The following is a 13,117-nucleotide window of genomic DNA, read 5'->3' on the forward strand; positions in this document are numbered from 1 at the left end:
CGGCTACAACTAACTTTTAGTGTCACTTAGAAAAGAAGCTCAAAGGAAGGTGAGCTCTGTGAGGTGATGCTAGCAAAGCTAGCTGTACAGGGACAAATTGCATTCAATATGAAAAAAGCGGTCAGTCACTGCGTTGCATTATTGTGTGGATGTGTTGACTGATGCGTCACTTATATGGGACAACGCTGTGACCAAAAGTCTGCTATACAGCGACGTGACATTCAGGAACGATTCTTCTGAACGGCTCTTTACTATAAACGACAGGACTGGAGCCTCACTGAGAGCCGTTCTTTGTTCTTGTAATGCTCTGGTACTCTGCAGTAGCTATTATTATATTTAATTAAATATATAATGATATTTATTTAATCAGCGAATAAATAAAACACAGAAACGGAAGATCACACAGAGCATGCTGTTTGCTCTTTGACTGTTCTCGACTCCTGTCATGGTGGCAGATGTTACAGTGGGAGGGAGGGTGAGAACAGTCAGAGTCGCCTTGTGCTTGGTTCCTTGCTACTTGTGCTCTTGCTCAGTGTTCATAGATGAGTGTTTATCGTTGCTGCAGACAGTGGTGGTTTCTGACATGGGCAACATGGGCAACCGCCCAGGGCCTTATCTTGTTAGGGATGGCATGAGAAGGATTGTGGCACAGAGATGGAAGCAAAGCAGAACGAAGAGTTTAAATTGATAATGAACTTGGTTAAATTTATTTCAGCTCTAAGCATTTAATATTTAAGTGTTTGTATGGGAATGTAGATCTTTCAGATCAATTTAAGATGCAATTTTTATCAAATTTCACATTTTATTGTGTCATGTAGCGCAGGGCACAGCTCTTGGTCTTGACGTGGTCTCAGGTTAGGTGGTTTTGACTACAACACTAATTAACTATTTATTAACTACAACGACCTATTAACTATTTTACTTTCTGTTGTTATAAAAATACTAATATGACTCAACAGAAATTTCACTTCGTAATCTGACACCTTGATATTGGGCCTCTGTCGCTTTAAGTAACTCCTGCTCTTTCTGACACTCTGCCTTCAGGAAATCATCACAGCGTTCCTCCATGATGCCGTTTACAACCGTTCTCAGGAGCTCAGCAAACATCTGGCTTCCTTTCCACCAGCTGTTTGCCGACGGCTCGACTGGGCACTGCAGCTCAGAGGCTTTGGCTGAGTGGGTGGGGCTTTGTGACAGAAAGTGTTTAGGCACCTCAAATGGTTGCCATGGAGATTAAAGTATTTCTTAAACATTCATGAAAGAATAAAAGCAACAGTGTTATTGAGGAGTGAATAACATTGTAACATGACATAAAGCTGAAAAAAGCTGATTTTACATAATTTCACATAATAATTCTCATAACAAACAGCCAATAATAAAACAACAGGACATCTGAGTTATGGAGCGGCTTTATTACTGAAGTCCCACTACAATTTACAGAGAAGTGTTATTTTATTTCAATATGGCATCCAGTGAAGTAAAGAAATCATCATCACCTTAAACAGTAGCTATAAAATCATTGAACATCTCAATGATTTATCAATATTATAAAATCTATAAAGAAAGACTACGTAACTATCACTCAACACTAAAACATGCAAGAGAGGCTTTCTTGCATATGTCATGAACAAAAACATTAACAGAGCTCGAGCTTTATTTACTACTGTTGACAGGCTCACAAACCCTCCTATGACGTTACCACCTGAACTTCAATCTAATGCCAGCAACAAGTTTTCAGCTTCTCTTCAGAGAAAATAAAAAAAAATCTGAGGATTAATCTGCACATCCACTCTAAAGTCACTACCTATCCAGTGCCCACACAAAACAAATACAGGAAAAAATGACCCAGTTTCAGCTACTTAATTCTAAAACCCTAGAAGAAATGATAAGTCAGTGAAGCTCCAGTTCCGACCCTCCCATTTCTTTAAGAAAGTTTTGCCTGTCATTAATGATTTGGTCCGAATAGTAACTCATCGCTCTCTTCAGGTGTTTTCCCTTTGGAAACAGCAGCTATCAAACCACTGATAAAATCACAACTGCAGAACTACAGGCCGACCTCTGACCTCTGATTCATCAGCAAAGTTATTGAAAAAGCTTCAACAGTTAAATAACTTCCTAACGATAACCAGTCGCTTTGACTGCTTCCAGTCTGGTTTCCATGGTACCCACAGCACGGAGACTGGCCTAGTCAAAGTGTTCAATGACATCCATATAAATACAGACTGTGGGAGAACCACAGTGCTGGTTCTGTTGGACCTCAGTGTTGATCAGGACATTTTACTGAATCGACTGGAGAGTTGGGTCGGACTCTCCGGTCCAGAACTCAACTGGTTTGAATCTGACATAAAGAACAGAGATTTCTTTGTTTCAATAGGAAACTTCTCATCAGAGAGGTCAAAGGTCACATGTGGGGAACCCCAAGGTTCAATCCTAGGACCCTCCTATTCAATATCTACATGCTCCCACTGGCTCAGGTTATAACAGGAAATAAGATCAGCTACCATAACTATGATACACAGCTCTACATTATGATGTCACCAGGTGACCTTTGACCCCATCCAATCACTGAATAGATGCTGAGAACAGAGAAATGTGAGGATGAGACAAAACTTTGTCCAGCTGAACAGAAACAAAACTGAAGTTATTAGTTTTGGACCTAAAGAGGAGTGATCTAGAGTTATAGATCTAGTAACAGATCTAGAGTTATAGATCTAGCGTTATAGATCTGGAGTTATAGATCTGGAGTTATAGATCTGGAGTTATAGATATAGAGTTATAGATCTAGAGTTATAGATCTAGAGTTATAGATCTAGTAACAGATCTAGCGTTATAGATCTGAAGTTATAGATCTAGTAACAGATCTAGCGTTATAGATCTGGAGTTATAGATCTAGAGTTATAGATCTAGTCCAGTGGTTCTTAACCTGGGTTCGATGAACCCCTGGGGTTCGATGAGTTGGTCTCAGGGGTTCGGCGGAGCCTCTGCCGTGGAGGTAAAGACACACTGTGTAACGTCGTGATGACGCCCCGCTTTGCCATCAGTTGCTGCAGAGGATCACGTTACATTGCTGAGCCAATCAGAGCTGTGGGGGAGCCCTGATTGGAGGAGCTCCACTCAGCAGGGATTTGAACTTGTGTCTTTAATTACTTCAGCAAAAACTCACCTTTTTTTTTTTACCAAATTCTGTAGCTTTCGGTGTACTTCTAAATCTGCTCCTTAGTCGCATCTTTTCGGGGTTGGTACTGCCTCTAGTGGCGTGGGCGTGGTAATACAACTAATATAATTACATTATTAAATCAGAATACCGCAAAGTCTTTAGTATTTATTATAAATTTTTCATTCTCTTAAGAATGTAGAGCTAATTAAATGATCTAAATAAGACCTTATTAAAGTGGTTCCAGTTTCTCTCGATGGCCAACCTGTTGAAACTGTGGCAAATTTGGGTCGTTCCGGACAGTCAGATCAACTTTGCTGAAAACACTGACTATATTTTGAATAACTGATCTCAGAGACTCTACCTTTTAAGAAGACTTAGTGATCTTGGGCTGACCCAACTGAACTCTAGTTGGGTCAGCCCAATGTCTTAAATTTGGGGGGGAAAAAAATCATATTTTATTTATCACTACAGAAGGATGCATTGAATGCGCATATGAAACTGGTGGGTTCGGTACCTCAAAAAAGGTTAAGAACCACTGTTCTAGAGTTACAGATCTAGAATTATAGCTCTAGTCTGGAACAAACTTCCAGAAAACTGTAAAACAGCTGAAACACTGAGCTCCTTTAAATCCAGACTAAATCCCACCTGGTTAGTTTTATTTGAAACGTGATCAATGATCAATTTATTGACGGCATCGACTTAATGTCACGTTTTGATTGTTGATTCTCTGCTGCATGACTTTGTGTTATGATGTAAAGCTCTTTGAAATGACTTGCTGCTGAAATGTGCTATACAAATAAAATTTGATTGATTAATTGATTGATTGATTGATTCAGATAGTAACAGCTTTATCACCATGATTTTATCAGGCTGAATAAAAACAGACGGTTAGTTCAGGTTTCATTAATCCAACATACGAAACAGAGAATATTTCTAAACATTAAGATTTATTGATCACCAATAATATTAATGTCTTATTAATAATATTCAGTGGTAGAGTTAATCATTTCTCCCACTGAGGTTCGCAGAAGCTCAGACGAAGCGAAGCTTTAAGGGTTCTGGAGTTCTAACAAATGGATCTGGTTCTAAATGTTAATGAGCAACGGAGAAAAGAACAAAACAGAGACGGACAAAAAGGTCAGAACCACCTGGACAGAAAACGTCCAGGTGGTTCTGACCGGGTCCGCCTCACTGGACCCGAGGGCTCCAGGCGCCGTTTGGAAGAAACAAAACGGAAAGGAAGGGCACTTCATCTTCTGCAAGTTAAATATTTAGTTTGAAAGCTAAAGCTTTAGCTTAGCAAGCTAACTAGCTCCAAACTAAATAGCAAGCTAAATATTTCATTTAAGCCAATTATTTACTTTGAATCATGTATTTAGTAAACAAGTTAAATATTTAGCGTGAAGTTAAATAGTTAGCTTTCACCAACTAACTCTGCAGTTCATCTATAGGGAACGTCCAGGGAACCTTCAGGGAACGTCCAGGGAACCTTCAGGGATCCTGGACGATCCCTCCTCAGGCGGACATCAGCAGGCCTGCGGTCACTGAAGAACAGAAACATGTTCAGCATCAACAATTCAACCCTGCACTCAGTGTTCTTCCTGCGGCGGCGGCTCACCATCCGGGGCGTCGGGTGGCAGCAGGGCGTCCTGCCGGTTGGCCAGGACGAAGGCCAGCGTGGCCAGGATGGCGTAGTCCAAGATGCCCAGCAGCGCCAGGATGTAGGCCCAGTGGACAGAGCAGTTACCTGGAGAGAAGCTGCCCACCTGGGGAAGGGGGCGGAGCCTAAACCTGGATCCTGACACCAGCAGTGAACATCAGCATGGTAACCAGGCTGCTGGTCCACAGATACAGGAACTTCTGCTGCTAATCCTCACAGATTACCATCAGAACCTTAATGGCAGCTTTGATTCCTGTTCCCATGGTAACACTGTTTTATTGATGTAAAGAAGAGAATAAAACGTTCTTACCGAATCTCCGCACAGAACTCTCATCTCTGGACTCTCCCACGAGTCGGGAAACAGGAGACACGCCAGGGCGAGACAGAAGCCTGCAGACAGAGAGGAGACGTCAGCACACACAGCGCCACCACCAGGCTGGGAGGGCAACTGTTGTTTTAACCTGAAATGTTCAAGAGGAAAATAAACGATGATCACATGAAACTGAGTTTATAAAAAGTTTGAAAGGCCAAGCTTTTATTCTGGTAGTCCACATCCAGTTATCAGAAAGTGAATTTGGATATTAGCTAATTATTTATCTAATTTACCTTCAAAGTTAGTAGTTAGTGTGTAAAATTAAATACTTTGTTTCAAGATAAATATTTATCTGTTTTAAAATGCTGTATTGTGTTTTAACCCCAATGCAAAGCCAAAAGCAAATTTCCATACCTATGTGTGGACAATGATTATTACTAATTAAATACTTAAATTTCAATCTTTGATATTTGTAAGTGAATGACAACATGATGAAATTATAACTTGAAAATTAATCCTCAATTTTTTCTCTTAACAGCTAAATAGACCAAGTTATTGCTGCTCATTTTTGTGTAACTTTACAAACGTCCCTTGACTATCTGAATTTCATCAGGTTCTAACAATCAGACCCATACTGAGGTTCTGATGCTCAGGAAGCGGGTCAGAACTAGAACTGTGATTTCCTGCTGTTACTGGACTCAGGAGGTTCAGCAGAACCAGGGACTGACCTGCTGTCAGCTGCAGCCATGCGCAGATCTTGTAGACGGTGGCAGCGCTGCAGAATCGGAAGAGACAGAGACAGAGGACGCTGGTCCACACCGCCCACAGAGACACGCCCACCAACACGGCCACCGACTGGAAGGACGGCAGCGGAGACAGGCTGGACAGACCGCCACGGCAGTCTGGGACCGGCCAGTCCGACTCCAGGCAGACCTGGACCCAGAAAGGATGCACAGAGAGACAAACTGTTAGCATCTAGCAACAGTCTTCACAGATTGAAAAGTTCAGATTGATAAATAATGTCAGCAGTGTTTAGTGATGCTGCTGATTGGCTGGTTTGTTCACTTGCTGGAAAACTTGTTTTTATTGAGCAACGTGTTTATTTTACTTTATTGTGATGTTCACACGACTTTTACTGATTGTGGTGTATTTAGCTGTGGAAGCAGCTTTGCTTAGCGTACGACGCTACGACTAAATTCCTCCTTGAATACATCCATCCAGCTAAAGATTTAGTAAGATCACTAGCTTTGAACTAGTTAGCTTGTCTAGCTTCAAATAAATATTTGGCTAACTAAATACTAAATATTCATTTAGCAAGTTAACTAGCTGCAAAGTGAAGAGCAAGCCAAATATGGTAACACTTATTTGACGGGGTGTGAATAAGACTGACATGACACTGTCATGAACATGAAGGAGTCTTTATGAATATTTATGACTGTTGTCATAAACAGTCATTTGGAAAATCATGATCTGACATAAATTTGTTATAAAAGTATTACCGATTAAACTTTAAAAATTATGTAGGTAAGAGATGGTATTAATCACGCTTTATGACAGTCATAAATATTCATGAAGACTTACTGACGTTCGTAACAGGTTGTGAGGGACCAGACTCAAACAAGGACAAAAAATGTTCAAAGTAGAAAAAGTCTCGGTTTTAATTCTTCAAAAAATTGTTGACCAAGCATAAATATTTAAAGCAAGAATAAATCAAAGAATAAATAACAAATCTAGATCCAAATCAACTGAGGTCAACTGAACTCTAACTAAACACAAACAAACTGACCTACCAAAGAACAAAGGCTGCTTAAATAGGGGTGGAGTAACCCAAATCTACCACTTGAGGGAGGTCTGATCTAACAAAAGAACAAATAAATACAAAATTAACTAAAGCATTCTATAAACAAATAAAGCAAAACTAACTTTAACTTAGCAAACAATAAGTGAATATTTAAGTGACAAAATTAAATAAAAAATTGGAAGTCTCCCCCTTCAGTCTTTCAGAAATGTGTAGACGGTTTGCCCCAGGTTCCTCCACCAGCTGGGTCCTATCAGCGGCACCTCAAACAAAAACAAGTATAAATGAACCATTCAGACAGGCATTAACTAAAGTGTGCACCCATTAGAAAATATACGTCTAAATGAAATAAACTATACTAATAAATAAATAAATATTAACACTATGTGGTGGTGGTAGGAGCATCCACCACACAGGTGTTATGTCATGTTTAGACAGTGTCATGTCAATCTTATTCACACCCCGTCAAATAAAGTGTTACCCTAAATATTTATCCATCCATTATCTTACACCCTTACCCTAGTGGGGTCGCCAGCTACGCTGGTGCCCATCGCTAAATATTTAGTTGAAGCTAAATAGTTGGCTTTCACCCCATCTACGAGTTCCTCAATCTCCGTTTTCCACTCTGACCTCTGACCTTGTGACGGTGCGGTAAGAGGTTGGAGAAGGAGTTAGCAGCGGCGGTTAGCCACTCTAACCCGAATGAGCAGAACGGACAGTTGAAGTCTTCCACACTTTCACTTTATTTCACTTCGTCCAGGTAAAGCCAGATCTCAACTTAACTTATATTACCTTCTCATACATGAGAAAAGTTACAAAAGTTGCACTGCTCTGCACCCCAGCATCACCGACGTTACTCTAAAACATGGAAACGAGTTCTTACTCGCTACAGGATTACAACAAGAAAGGAGAATAGACGCCCCCTTGTGGTGGTACCTACTCCACTCTAGGAACCAAGAGGTAAAATGACCGTTCAGACCTCCAGGACGTCCTGACCGCCTTTGGAGGAAGGAACGCTGCCACCTGATTGGCTGATCACCTCAATGTTAAAAAGGTTTATTGTAAAATAAATAAATACAATTAAAAACATTTGAATCCAGAATTTAATCGGGTAATGACCTAGTAATGTGAGACCGGAAGCTGTCAGGTTCTGTGATTGTTCAGCCTCCTCACCTCAAACAGTCCCATGGTTCCGCTGGGCAGCGGCGGCCCGGACGCCGTGGTTCCGACCCAGGACGGCTGGACCAGGATGACCACCTGGATGACGGCGAAGCAGAGCGTGCACACGGCCCACAGCACGCCGACCGCGCGCGCGCTGCGCACGAACTCGGTCTGGTAGAGGCGGGAAAGGTCGGCGAGGCCCGGAGACACCGACATCCTGGAGGGGTGGGGAGGGGACAGGTTCTGGAGAACCCGACCAGAACCAGCGCAGAGTTCGGACCGAACAGCAGGCTGAAAATCCCAACCTGCTGCAGTTCTGATTCTGCAGCTCCCCAGAACCAGAACCAATACAGGGCGAGCTCAACCAGAACCGGTTCTGAAGGACTCACTGATTAATGTTCTGCTTCCTGATTGACTCCTGAGCTGAAAGAATGAGCCAATCAGAGAAGCAGATACATCAACCATGCATCCATCCATCTACTGATTTCGGAACAAACAGTAAACAATAATTAATAATCGTCACGTGACTGATGGATCAGAAGGCAGGAGCCAATCAGAGCGCAGAAAATCCCGCAACATCAAAGAGGAAACACAAACAAAAGATCAAATGTTCCGCAGCCATCAGCGTGTCTCGCATCAAACATCAAAGCGCTGACACGCTAACGTCACGTCATCATCTGTCAGATTTACCGACACATGCACGAGCCGGGACGCGTCCACGCTTCAAAAATCAGCCGACAGGAAACACGAAGAGAACCGAACTGAACCGAACCTGAGCAGGAGCCGCGACGGACTGCGGTCTGAGGAAGAGGAGGAAGATGGTGATGAAGAGGAAGAGGCAAAGTTCCCGGATACTCCAGTGTAACCCAGACTGTCACCATGGTAACAAAAGATAATCTGCCCTAATTTGGCAGATTTTTATTCAGAAACAAAAATCTGATTAAATAAATCCCAGATTTACGGAGCATTTAGAAATTTCTATTAAAAAAATGATTTTTTTTAATCTTTAGTTTTATATTTATTTTACAGCAAAACTTTTTGTTAAACAGTTCATGAAATTCTTCTTTTCTCTTTTCTTCATTCACATAAATGAACGCAGTCATAATTGAATTAACATATTATTTTGTATTTATGGATGAGAAGCTGCAGCAGACAAATCCAGATGACATTTTGATCTGGAATAATCAATCAGGATGATCAAAATGAAGGTTTCAGAGAAAACTGATTTTATACTAAAACGGCTTGCCATACCCTGGACCAGACAGTAAAAAAAATAAAAAACTGGAATAAGAAAAGAAATTATTTTTATTGTCAATAAAACATATGAAAAGATTTTTACCTCAAATATTGACTATTAAACAGGTTGGCTCTGACCCGGTTCTGATCCAGAGGAAACGAACCAGCTGGGTTTATGAATGAGGCGAACTGAACCAGATCAGAACCGGATCAGAACCGGATCAGAACCAGGTCAGCTAGTTGCTGTTTTTTAAAGAGTGACATCATCTCCCAATCCAACCAATCACATCACAACAAGATTATTGGTTTGTGCTGTCACAGGAAGTTGGAATTTTTACAGGAAGTGCTCCTTCAAAAACCAACTCTGGGTAGGACTTTCAGAATAAAAGCATGTTTAGATCAGTAAGCGATTTGCACCAAAATGATTAAAGCGTAGCCGTTTCCATGGCGACCAGCCGGCTCAGCTCCAGGGAGGAACATCCTCTCCAAACTTGGCAAAGTGAGCAGCGTTCTTGGCCTCGAACAGAACCTGAGCAGAAGCAAACAGAACATGAGCAGTGCCGCCGACCCGTTGGAACCGGACCGCGCCCGACCCAGAGCCGCCTCACCTGGTGGTGGACGTAGGACTCACACAGGTAGCACCAAACGGACAAATCAGAGAAGCTGAGCACCACAGGGTGCTCCGACACGGCGCCATGCGTCACCATGTGCTCGTTAACGTAGCGACCGCAGCACACCTGGAGGAGCGGAGGGGGCAGGTGAGACAGGGACCACATCCTGGAGACAGGGAGAGCGAGGGTTGGCTCACCTCATAGCAGGTGAGGCAGATCCAGTTCTCAGAGTCAGAACCGCAGTCACTGCACACCTGGAAGACGTCAACACCTGAGGGAGGGAGAGGCTTAACGGCATCCAGGTGAGGACACCAGGGCAGAGGGTCCACCACGTACAGAGTGTCCTGGGAAGGGAGGGACAGGTTGGACGTCACACCTGGGCACTCATTAAGGTTGCGGTTAGCAGGTGAGCTAATATCTACTGACTCCGCCCATCTCAGTGCTGTATGTCAGCTCCAGAGACACCTGAGGCTTCGACCAACCACAGGCTCCCTCTGACGTAGGCTCCGCCCCTTCACCTGACCCCACACCTCCTTTGGGGTCTGATTCTGCTGCTGCCATGGTAACACTCTGACAGGAAACAGGAAGTGGTCAGACTGGAAGGTAGAGGTCAGAGAGAGGTGGATCTAAGGAACTCACCTGAGTCTGCAGGCTCTCTGCTGATTGGCTGTTCTCCAACTTGGACTCCACATCACCTTTGACCTCCATTGTGGGTGGTTCCTGTGGGGTGGGCGGGGCTTGAGTGATATCTAGACTGGCCAATCCCTGAGTGAGCTGCTCCACACCCTCCATCTGATTGGACGAGACAAGTCATGTGACTCTATGCAATTTAGAGGGAAATCTTTTTTCAATCTGGGCGTTACTGTAGCAACCTCCTGTCGAGCAGGGGGCAGCGGCCGTTTGTCCGATTTCCTGCCTTGAGAACTACATTTCCCACGATGCTTTGGGGAGGGGAGGGCCAACTGCACCAACTCTGGAACTGAAAGGAACCAAGTCAGACAGAATCAGATTAAGAACCGGATACAGAACCAGAACCGGTCCAAGTCCCAAACTCACTGGTAATCCTCAGCGAGCGCCAGTAGGGGGCGTGCTGTCGGATGACTTTCCTGATTGTTGCCACGGCGCAGTGATGGGGAGGAGGGAAGGGCGTGGCCAGGGAGGGGGGAGCGTCTCCTAACAACACACTGGTGCACATCGCCATGGAGTCAGAAATGGACGTCAGGTTATAACCACCCTGCGAAGAAAGCCAACCAATCAGGAGCAGAGGAGCATCGGCCAATCAGGAGCAGAGGAGCATCAGCCAATTGGCCTCACCTCCAGGATGATGAGGATACGCCCCCCAGCCAGTGACATCAGCAGGTGTGTGAGGTGGGCGTATCCCTCGGGAGTCACCTGGTATCCGCCCAGCGGATCTCCCCGGGCTGCGTCGAACCCGGCCGACACCAGAACCAGTCCGGGGTTAAACTGCAGAGGAAAATCGGCCCAATCAGAGAACACCGCAGGGAGACGGCCAATCAGAGGCCTTCAGATAGTTTCTATCAGATTAATCGCCTGTTAACAGTAAAAGTTATTGATTAACCAATAATCAATGGTTCTGTGGTTGATTACCTCGGCAGCAATCGGCATGACAACGTGATGAAACGCTGCCAGGTAGTCGGAGTTGCCCATTCGCCCGCCGTTCCACGCTATGTTCACGTTAAAGCCTGCCCCCTTGGCCACGCCCACTCTGTCGGCAGCGGCGTCCTCTGAGAATGGGAAGAACGTCCCGTTGTCATAGCGATGGAGAGAGATGTACAGAACGCTGCAGACGGAGACAGAACATCAGATTCTTGTCGCTGCGCTCTCACTCTCACTGCTCTCCTTCCTCACCTGTTATCGTCTTCAAACATGTGCTGCGTCCCGTTGCCATGGTGAATGTCCCAGTCAAGGATCAGCACTCGCAGCTGAGGATCATGGGAGTTTTTCTGGGCGTATCGAGCGGTGAGAGCGGCGGTGTTGAAGAGACAGAAACCGCAGGGAGCATCTCTCTCAGCGTGGTGACCCGGAGGGCGGACGATGGCCACGCCGTTACTCAGCTGCAGTGGAGACAGCCAGCCACCAGGGGGCAGAGCCTCTTTTTATTTACTTACTTTAATCAGAGTAGGATGGTTTTTTTACTGTAAAATCGCCTGTTATTTATTTTCACCTTTGTGTGAGTCTAATAGTTCCTAATAAAAAAAATTAATTTTAAGGCAGGACTCCATGATAAATAATTCATAATTAAAATGAGGAATGTAATAATTTATAAATAAAAAATGACTTTAAATTAGTTTGCCCTCATTAAAACTTTTTCTAATAATTTTACATCTTCTGCTGATATTGGATCTTTATACTACTAATATGACTTTATTCTGGTGAATTAAAACTCTGATGCTGCTGCTGTTCTTTGATCAACACTTTGTCCGTCTGATGCGTTGCTATGGCAACGTCGCCATCCGATGAGTCCTGCCCTGGGCCTGCTGACGCCTCCTGAGGGCTCAGGCGTTCCTGCGGACCTACCTGACCACTCAGGATGGCGTCCACGACGTTGAAGCAGCTTCCAGCAGCCAACTGGGAGCACTGGAAGCTCTGGTTGCTGAAGAAGATGGAGGTGAACTCGTTTCCCAGTTTGTGAAGGTCGCGGGGTTTCATCTCCGCCGTCGCCTTCATCCGCTCGATGTGCTGCAGGCTGCAACACACACACAGGTAAACCCTCCCAGTGGCGACAGCTGGGCACGTGACCTTTCACCTCTCACCTGTGACACACGGCCAGCTCCTCCTCTGTCGCCAGGCGGGCAGGTATCCGATGGCAACGGGCGACCAATCCCTGCTGCTCAAGTTTGGAGAAGATCTTAGAAATCCTCTGAGGCTGTTCAGGGTGATGCCTGCAACGATTCACAAGTTCACCGCAACACGCTGACAATGATTCACACGTTCACAACGATTCACACGTTCACCGCAAAACGCTGACAACGATTCACACTTTCACCGCAAAACGCTAACGATTCACACGTTCACCGCAACACGTTGACGATTCACACGTTCACCGCAACACGTTGACGATTCACACGTTCACCGCAACACGTTGACGATTCACACGTTCACCGCAACACGTTGACGATTCACACGTTCACCGCAACACGTTGACGATTCACACGTTCAC

The 13,117-nt window shown here is 44.4% G+C and overlaps 2 protein-coding genes across 3 annotated transcripts in view; both read right to left on the bottom strand.

The window, feature by feature from the left end:
* Positions 1-4,085: 4,085 nt before the first annotated feature.
* lhfpl4b (LHFPL tetraspan subfamily member 4b) lies at positions 4,086-9,114 on the bottom strand. 2 transcript variants are annotated; one of them, XM_015022693.1, is made up of 5 exons: positions 8,102-9,114; positions 5,859-6,063; positions 5,128-5,207; positions 4,776-4,923; positions 4,086-4,701 (listed from the first exon to the last, which is right to left on the bottom strand). In XM_015022693.1, the coding sequence occupies exons 1-5, from the start codon at positions 8,303-8,305 to the stop codon at positions 4,673-4,675; spliced, it is 666 nt and encodes a 221-aa protein (XP_014878179.1). In that variant the 5' UTR covers positions 8,306-9,114; the 3' UTR covers positions 4,086-4,672. The 2 variants fall into 2 exon arrangements, with proteins under 2 accessions (XP_014878179.1, XP_014878178.1); XM_015022692.1 differs by having other exon boundaries at positions 4,776-4,955.
* Positions 9,115-9,376: 262 nt separating this feature from the next.
* Positions 9,377-13,117, bottom strand: part of hdac6 (histone deacetylase 6) — a 34,496-nt gene continuing 30,755 nt past the window's right edge. Inside the window, exons 14-25 of the mRNA XM_015022687.1 lie at positions 12,711-12,839; positions 12,475-12,643; positions 11,806-12,011; positions 11,545-11,737; positions 11,251-11,400; positions 10,993-11,170; positions 10,809-10,915; positions 10,576-10,728; positions 10,363-10,506; positions 10,134-10,280; positions 9,934-10,062; positions 9,377-9,854 (exon numbers count right to left, since the gene is read on the bottom strand). Coding sequence (XP_014878173.1) covers positions 9,786-9,854; positions 9,934-10,062; positions 10,134-10,280; positions 10,363-10,506; positions 10,576-10,728; positions 10,809-10,915; positions 10,993-11,170; positions 11,251-11,400; positions 11,545-11,737; positions 11,806-12,011; positions 12,475-12,643; positions 12,711-12,839 — 1,774 coding nt within the window. The 3' untranslated portion in view covers positions 9,377-9,785. The remainder of the gene's footprint in view (positions 9,855-9,933; positions 10,063-10,133; positions 10,281-10,362; positions 10,507-10,575; positions 10,729-10,808; positions 10,916-10,992; positions 11,171-11,250; positions 11,401-11,544; positions 11,738-11,805; positions 12,012-12,474; positions 12,644-12,710; positions 12,840-13,117) is intronic.

Source organism: Poecilia latipinna, unplaced genomic scaffold, assembly GCF_001443285.1.
Source record: "Poecilia latipinna isolate Pla-1442-1.1 unplaced genomic scaffold, P_latipinna-1.0 Scaffold3080, whole genome shotgun sequence".
NCBI classification, from domain to species: Eukaryota; Metazoa; Chordata; class Actinopteri; order Cyprinodontiformes; family Poeciliidae; genus Poecilia; species Poecilia latipinna.

Excerpts from the sequence above, each read along its gene's own strand:
- lhfpl4b (XM_015022692.1), bottom strand. The coding sequence starts at position 8,305 with ATGTCGGTGTCTCCGGGCCTCGCCGACCTTTCCCGCCTCTACCAGACC. Across the intron at positions 5,208-5,858 it reads ATGGCTGCAGCTGACAGCAG|GCTTCTGTCTCGCCCTGGCG; the intron begins GTCAGTCCCTGG and ends CTCTGTCTGCAG. Across the intron at positions 4,956-5,127 it reads GAGTTCTGTGCGGAGATTCG|GATCCAGGTTTAGGCTCCGC; the intron begins GTAAGAACGTTT and ends TGCTGGTGTCAG.